Here is an 8,231-nt window from a genome sequence, read left to right on the forward strand (position 1 = left end):
CGTGCGTGTGTGCTGGAGTATATATAATGCACCCGAATAAATAATGTACCTGCACGTTCGTACAAAAATATACATCATGTACTGTTTGAACTGGAATTATAACCTTTACGAATCGATATTGTAAACTTTTCATTCGAGCTAAGCTGGCTATACATTGTCTCAATGAACAACCAACAATTGCTAGAAGAAAAAGGAAACATTATTGTTTAATTCTTACCTTTAGCTCTTCCCAACTTGAGCTCGATATGATACTATATACAAGAACGAACCCGTCGCCTATAGTATAAAACAAAACAAAACAAAATGTGTGAGTGACTCTCGCAAATACCTCGAATTACAGTTTTAAAAAAATGCCTAACGATACAAGAATCTATCTTCAAGAAGCTTCCAACATGCACACTTTGTACTTACCATAATCCAGCGAACTATCTCGGAAAGAAGCAAACTCTTCCTGACCCGCAGTATCTACGATTTCTAAGTTGTATCCGATGGAATCTATGGTCATGGTTTTTTTATAGCTCTCTTCTATCGTAGGATCATAGTACTGCAGTTGTGGGAAGCGAAATACAATAGCAGTCAGAAAACCAACCATTGAAATCAAAAGAAAACAAAAGGCACACAACCATCCACACACAATAGGAATCGATCGTTCACTTCTACATTAAGCCCGATACACACCTCTGCGAATTTATTTTTAAGCAAGCGCAGAGTCACGCAACTCTTGCCCACACCTCCACTGCCCACCACGCATATTCTGTATGCTTGTAAATCATCCGATGACATCGTGAAGGACAGCTAACATGAACTATCTACTACAGTAAGTGCAGCCACCACCGTAGTGATGCGGCACGATTTATAATATTATGTATTGCAGTCAGCCCTAAGTGACGAAAAGTGAACCGTATGCCGGTCGCCACTATCCACCAGAGACCAGACCACCACCCTACATAAAAGGCCTAAGGCGGAAGCCGGAAGGCCTAAGCCTTATTACCTAACTTCACCACACGAACAAAACAAGTAAATGAATTTAACTCATATTATTTTATTCTCATAGTATTGGTTAATAACAATATATGATCACTTTTATTGGTACGTAAATTTAAACAACAGTACTGATGAATCTATTGAATATATTACATTGGACGTTAAAAATCAAATCGGAATCGTACTGTTTTAACTCGTTTAGTGATCAGCCAATGAAATAACACTATGCACACAGGCGGAGCGATTCTACTCATAAGAATAAAAATATGATGAGTAAAAATGAATACATCCTTCGATAGGTTCATAGTATTTGGTTACATGGCAAGGTGAAAGCTGAACCTGAATAACACATTCTAAAAGACGTATAAATATATCAAGTGTAAAATATAGTACATGGTAGTATATATAACACACCCAGGAGGCGAGTTCGCTTCATTACTACGTCTCACATCTGTCGAACTTTCGAATTTTACACTATACAGTTTCTTTGAGCTTTGCCTGTTTATAGTCAACAGTAGGACCTTTTCATAAACAGTAGCACTAGCATCACGATGAATATCTTATCCCTTTGTCGTATCACGCGTACACCAGTGTCGTGCGCCAAACAGAGTATATCGCTGCGTTCAATAGCGGCATATCATAATGGTACGACAGGGAAACAGAATGTACGCAAAGATAACAATTTATCCACAGGATTCGGTCCTGGTACACTTGATACGCCCCAACGCAGAGCCAACTATGACTTCTTATCCGAGTACTTCAATGCACGTCCGCTAAAGAGAGTCTTGGCGAAGAATGCGGGTCTGTTGGACATTGACATTAGACAAAGATTACGACACCTGCGATACTTGCTTGGTGACAACTATCTAGGAGCGTGTGCGGATTGCCCGGAGTTGCTACTTTCGGATGTGAATCGTATGACTCGGAATATCGAACGCATGCCCGTGTTGCTGTGTGGGGTGGACACAAGCGCTTTGATACAGAAGAATCCCAGACTTCTGGTAAGTGATCTGGAAAGTGTCATCGTACCTGCATTCAAGGCACTTGGACGGCTATTCGGGGATAGTGTGGATGTCAAACACTTGATAAGCAGACACCCCACTTTGCTCACGGCTATCACACCAGATGAGGGTTCGATACTCATCTCACTCCGTTCGTTGCTGACGGATACCGAGTTAGAAAAACTCACAGCAGACAAGCAACAACCACCAGTGAAGTTGCTTATGGTGTCGAACTTGATGTATGATCACATCACCTCGAAAGCACCTACTCAGCTGCACTATTCCTTGGTGTAAGTAGCGTTCAGGATTGACTACTGACGCCATTGAGAAGTTGACAGGCAGCATACGAATGAGCACAGTATCTTATCTCTGTTATAGTCCAATACACTTGGAACAAAGGAGTCAACTATTGTATAGCGCGAGATACTGCTCGGAGGATATGCAGATGAATCAAAGCCTTGGATGCCAGCGTCGCGTATCGCCTGTGGAGGTAGCGTATAGAAGGCAGCACAATCAAATTTTGTGTATAGGAAAGCTACCCAACTTGTAGTAGAGCCTAATTAACTTCACAGTTGTCGTTGCCACCGATAATCATCGGTCATTAGTGACTGCGACAAAACATCTACGCGAGGAAGGTTATAAATACATATCGATATATGGTCAGGCATACGCTCGCGGCTTCTTCCACTGTCAATTGTATGGAGGTTTGCGCGTATAATAATGGCACGTATATCAGTGTCATTGTCTGTCCTTGGTTGGTGTCTATCGTATCGGATACTTGATAGCTTATATCAAAATAGGTACAACATGAGTATCTTCGGATGTATACCCCCATTCTTTGCGGTTTGCATGCACTTTTTGCATCGAATACTTAACAACTTTCATCAGATAAGATAGAACGTGGGTATCTTCGCATGTATGCACCGGTTTCTGATTTCGAAATAAAGTAATGTTGAAAATACTAAACCAATCACCATCCTCGTTCGTTTTCGTGCATATTTCATCAACGGCGGCATCAGTAATCTATATTAAGTGTATGAATATGCTCTAAATACAAGTGATTCGTGCTGATTGGAGTGACTTCGATGTTGAATCCGCGTTCGTTTATTTCCGTATGCTCGAGTTGACATCGAGTGGGAAACACTGCTTCAAAACAAGTAAAAACCTAAAATAAATAGAATCTCGATCGTTGAATCTACATCTGCTCGATCGTCTTCACCTGTGTATTCACATCAAACTAGCAGCAGTGACGGTACATGTGGCAGTGGCAGAGTTCTGCGTTGGATGGGTATTGAGCATCCGTATTTTTGTAGCGAAATTTGAAATTTAAACAGGTTCTGCCTGTTTCAACATGTATTTCATTGTCGAATCAAAATACAAACACAGAATGTCACCATGAATAGCATACAACAATGTACAAAGTTGGCTTCAAGTTGTCTTCACTTCAATATGACAACTCTATGTCAGGCGATGCTGAGAGACAAATCTCGCCAAAGAACAATAGGCCGGCTGAACGACCACCGTGGCTGACATGAATCACTCACGTATACTTACAAGAGAAAAGAAACTGGCCGATCTCTAGCCTCGCTAAACAGACGGAAAACCATACCAGTGGTTCTATTATTGGAAGGATTGAAGATGGGCACATGTCTTTCAATTCGATTCATGTACGCGGAAGTCTAGATTTGTATAATTAACTATCCAGTATAGGATCTTGATACTCTTTAAATCACTATTACCGCTCGAATACTTTCATGATAAATCCTATTAGGAGCTCGAAAAATCATACATACATAGCCTTCTACGTTCTAAGATGATGAAACTCATTTAATCACTGTATAAACCTAAAACCTGTGTGCTTATGCTATCTCAAGCTAAATTCTTCAAGTTTTCTACAGCGATATCTACCGATCTGCTAGAAAGATGCAATTATAGAATGGCTCTGATAACCATACTCTCGTATTCCAGTTGGTAGGCAAAACGTGCTAGTGGCGCGAGACCAATATATTGACAATTCACAGCCTTCACTGTAGAGTTGGTACATAAGAAGTTCTTCGCGGTGAGATTTTGGTTTGTTGGATATCACAGGTCTCGAGGACTATGAGTTTACTATATTTGATACACTTCAAAAAGCAGAAATATTTATTGACTCCTCAACAATAGAATTAGGGTGTTTTGGCAGCATTTGCGTATCAAACTTAGTTGCTGCTGTGGTCTTATAATCGAAGTGATGCAGTGAGTTGCAACCACGTTTATATGTCCTGTACACACTGCAAGCCTCAAACACACTGGAGGCTTTACGATAAGAGTGTAGAGACAGCGGCAACCCGACCATAGCAGCGCTCCATGGAACTGGTAATTTCAGTAACCCTAAAACCCAGTGAGGACGATGCCAATAATGTCCGTTTGGCATTTAGAAACTGAAATGTATGTATCGTCAGAATCCCACTTCGAAGTTTGGCATATGACTGCAGAGTACAGTGGTTGCACCTTTCAGATATCCTGACACGCATAAGTAGGATCCAGATCACAGATAGATCTATGAACGCCACAATGAGTGACAAAACCGCCGAAACTGTGGTATCACAGGTCGATGGCACACGCTCAAACGACATGGTTGATACAAATATTGGCGTAGACAAAGCACACGACGTTACCAACGCAGGATTAGACTCAACGATGCCGTCTGAAGAGCTTGTTATGAAGGACGCAAGAGAAGCACCCCCAGCGACAACGAGTGATGTGGCGCAGTTGACCGAAGATGTAGTCGATAAGGCGGGGGTTGCATACAACGAACTAGCCATTAAAGCAGTCATTGAATCCACACAAAGCAGAGTATCATTGTCCACCACACAGGTGCCAGAGACGAACCACTCAACAGCCGTACACACACGAGATGATAATATCAATACAGATACTTATCCACCCACACTAGCCGAAAATGTAGATTTGAACCATACCACAAGCAACACACGAGATGATAATATGAATACAGATACTTCTCCACAAACACTAGCCGAAAATGTAGATTTGAACCATACCACAAGTAACACACGAGATGATAATATGAATACAGATACTTCTCCACACACACTAGCCGAAAATGTAGATTTGAACCATACCGCAAGTAACACACGAGATGATAATATGAATACAGATACTTCTCCACACACACTAGCCGAAAATGTAGATTTGAACCATACCACAACCACTCGGGGTGATTCGTCAAATACCTTAGATGTCAGGATCGGACCTTCACAACATGCAGAGTACGCTAAAAGTACTGGTGAAAACAATGCCTTTCACAGAATGCAGACGAAATTTGAAGCTAGCTACATACCACACACGAGCAGTCAGGAGACAAGACAGCTTCCATTCTCTCAAAATACATCAATGCTGGAAGCCGCCGAGCTGCTAAGCAGTGTCTCTCGGGTTTCACACGCAAATGATGCGAGCAGATCAGCTATCCCAGCGTACACGAATGAGGTAACCAGAACAGACATGCCAGCACACGTAAGTGGTACAAGTAGATCAGCCATGACACCACACGTAAGTGATGCAAGTAGATCAGCCATGACACCATGCGTGAGTGATGCAAGTAGATCAGCCATGCCAAGTAGACCAGCCATGCCACCACACGTAAGTGGGATAAACAGAATAGGAATGCCACCACACGTAAGTGATCTCAGCAGAGCGTCTCCATTCCCAAACGAAAGGGATACGAGTAGGTCAGCCATGTCGGAACACATACGCAGGGATGTCAGTAGTGCAATAGACCAGTCCTACGTAAGTGGTGTAGGCAGATCAGCTGTGCCACCACACGCAAGCAACGCTATCGGAACAATGAGCCAAGCACACGAGCGTGCAAGTACTGCTGCAAGGCTACCAAAGGAGATGCCATACGCTTCACTACCACACGATAGTAGCGTGTCTATGTTGTCACACGAGTGGCGCACGAGCATACCCTCACACTCTACACCGGTTATCGATACAACAACACAAAGGAGTTCGCATCCAATGCCAAGCACAGGCATCCAACAGAATTCCGCCAGTGATGATCCTCGCCCCACACACATGGCTGCGACTGTGACTGTAGCCACAGTAAGTACTACTAGCTAACTGTTATTGTGTCATATCAACCACTGTTTGTGCCCCTGGAGAGTTGTTCACTGTACCTGGTCTTGGTATAATCAGGTATGTTAGCCACAGTAAGTACTACTAGCCAACTGTCATTGTGTCATATCATCCACTGTTTGTGCTTCTGGAGAGTTGTTCACAGTACGTGGTCTTAGTATAGTCAGGTATTGTTAGCCACAGTAAGTACTACTAGCTATCTGTCATTGTGTCATATCATCCACTGTTTGTGGCCCTGGGAGGTTGTTTTCTGTACTTGATCCTAGTATAGTCAGGTATTGTTAGCCACAGTAAGTACTATTCACCAACTGTCATTGTGTTATATAAACCACTGTTTGTGCCCCTGGTGAGCTGTTCACTGTATCTGGTCTTAGTATAGTCAGGTATCGTTAGCCACAGTAAGTACTACTAGCTAACTGTCATTGTGTCATATCATCCACTGTTTGTGCCTCTGGAGAGTTGTTCACTGTACGTGGTTTTAGTATAGCCAGGCATTGTTCGCCACAGTAAGTATTCGTAGCGGATGGATATAGACGAAAACATGGTTCATAACCACGGATCAATGCGTCGCACTGTGATCCTAGCGCGCACACACACAGCGGCTCACATGAGAATATGTGTGTGCTAAGATTACTATAAACGAACACTTAGGACATGCGGACACATAAATGCATTCCGCTTATGGTTTCATCGCACGCGCATACACCCGCTCACAATTTTGTCGTGACATGGGTGTATATAAACACATGTTAGACGCGCACACGTGGATTGATAGCCAAACACACAACTAGAGTACGCATGACATTTACGCACATACGGACAAGAATATACACTCAAATGTAAGTACAATTGTGTATATCAAATATACACCCAACACGCGCATCCTTATTGTAAACACCAAGTAGACACATAAAAAAAGCATACACGCGCACACAGACAGAAATTTACTTGTGAAAGATTTCTTTATCGTTCTCATACAATATTTTGTATTGCTAATATATACACAAATATACGTTTATGCACACATTAAAGTTATACGCTATCGCACATATACACACATGCTGCTTTCATACTCGCGTGGTGTAAACCGCGCATATTAACAGGGCAGAGTCATTAAGAAGGGGAAGCAAAGGTCAGTGCCTCGCTTGCTTGCTAGATACACAGCAACGGATGACTTCCGAAGCAGGGTCCAGCAGATGGTGAACGTTCTAGAATCCCAGGTACGTTAACTTGTGCGTTGCAGGCCTGTGTGTGCGTACTGGAAGCTATTTAATAAAATTGGTGTAAGTGTGCCTCTCATATCAAGACTGTATGAGGGTGGATTTTGCGATGTACTAGCAGTACAACCTGTAAATGAATCTGGTGATATTTATGTAATAAGTTTTTTGTACATGTTTCGCTTTATATCTTAGCGACTTACTATGGTATCCGTGTACACTACTACACTCGATAGGAACAGACTGTCGGTTGAAAGTGGGTCTGGTAGATTAATAAACGTAATACATCCGACCATAAACAGTGACACGTACGCACACATAAAAGCGATGAATTACAATCTTGGAATGGGTATATCTTGTGTTTAGATTCAATACATACGCCAGTAGTGTTTAGATTCAATACATACGCCAGTAGTGTTTGGATTCAATACATACGCCAGTAGTTTCAAGTATGTATCATCGCACATTCATCTCGTTCACAATGCGCATCGTTTTGATATATTCGTTAATATTCGTCTACTTATCCCACTCCGACTTCGTCATACTGCACAGCCAGATCTGCTAGACAGGATCGTGGCCGGTGCGAGAAATGAAGTGAGAAAGGTTGTACGCGCTGGCCCGTCTAACCGTCGTTTGTCAGACGAAAGAGAGGAGAAAATGGCATCCAAGCTGTACGACTCCGAGTGGGAGAGACGTTTCGACCCGTATGTACAATCATTTGCTATCCGGCTTTTATTTGTGCATATATATTATATATGTGTATATGTAGGCGTATGTATATGTACGCACTCACACACACACATATATATATATATATATATATATATATATATATATTTTATATATATATATGTATGTATGTATGTATGTATGTATGTATGTATGTACATGTTTA

The 8,231-nt window shown here is 42.0% G+C and overlaps 3 protein-coding genes across 3 annotated transcripts in view; 2 read left to right on the top strand and 1 right to left on the bottom strand.

Moving 5' to 3' along the window:
- Window positions 1-199: 199 nt before the first annotated feature.
- On the bottom strand, window positions 200-783 carry SARC_05162 (hypothetical protein; the record flags this gene model as incomplete). The annotated part of the gene is made up of 3 exons (XM_014300976.1): window positions 200-276; window positions 412-544; window positions 679-783. 3 exons carry the CDS (start codon window positions 781-783, stop codon window positions 200-202), a joined length of 315 nt encoding a protein of 104 aa, XP_014156451.1.
- Window positions 784-1,397: 614 nt separating this feature from the next.
- On the top strand, window positions 1,398-2,952 carry SARC_05163 (hypothetical protein). Its single transcript, XM_014300977.1, has one exon. It carries the CDS (start codon window positions 1,536-1,538, stop codon window positions 2,277-2,279), a length of 744 nt encoding a protein of 247 aa, XP_014156452.1. The 5' UTR covers window positions 1,398-1,535; the 3' UTR covers window positions 2,280-2,952.
- A 1,523-nt stretch (window positions 2,953-4,475) lies between these two features.
- SARC_05164 (hypothetical protein) overlaps window positions 4,476-8,231 on the top strand; it is a 4,945-nt gene continuing 1,189 nt past the window's right edge. The window contains exons 1-3 of the mRNA XM_014300978.1: window positions 4,476-6,086; window positions 7,223-7,339; window positions 7,889-8,040. Of these exons, the coding sequence (XP_014156453.1) occupies window positions 4,527-6,086; window positions 7,223-7,339; window positions 7,889-8,040 (1,829 nt within the window). The 5' untranslated portion in view covers window positions 4,476-4,526. The remainder of the gene's footprint in view (window positions 6,087-7,222; window positions 7,340-7,888; window positions 8,041-8,231) is intronic.

The sequence above is a fragment of the Sphaeroforma arctica genome (assembly GCF_001186125.1).
Source record: "Sphaeroforma arctica JP610 unplaced genomic scaffold supercont1.320, whole genome shotgun sequence".
Taxonomy (NCBI): Eukaryota; class Ichthyosporea; order Ichthyophonida; genus Sphaeroforma; species Sphaeroforma arctica.

Coding starts and splice junctions, on each gene's coding strand:
- SARC_05163 (XM_014300977.1), top strand. CDS start 1,536: ATGAATATCTTATCCCTTTGTCGTATCACGCGTACACCAGTGTCGTGC.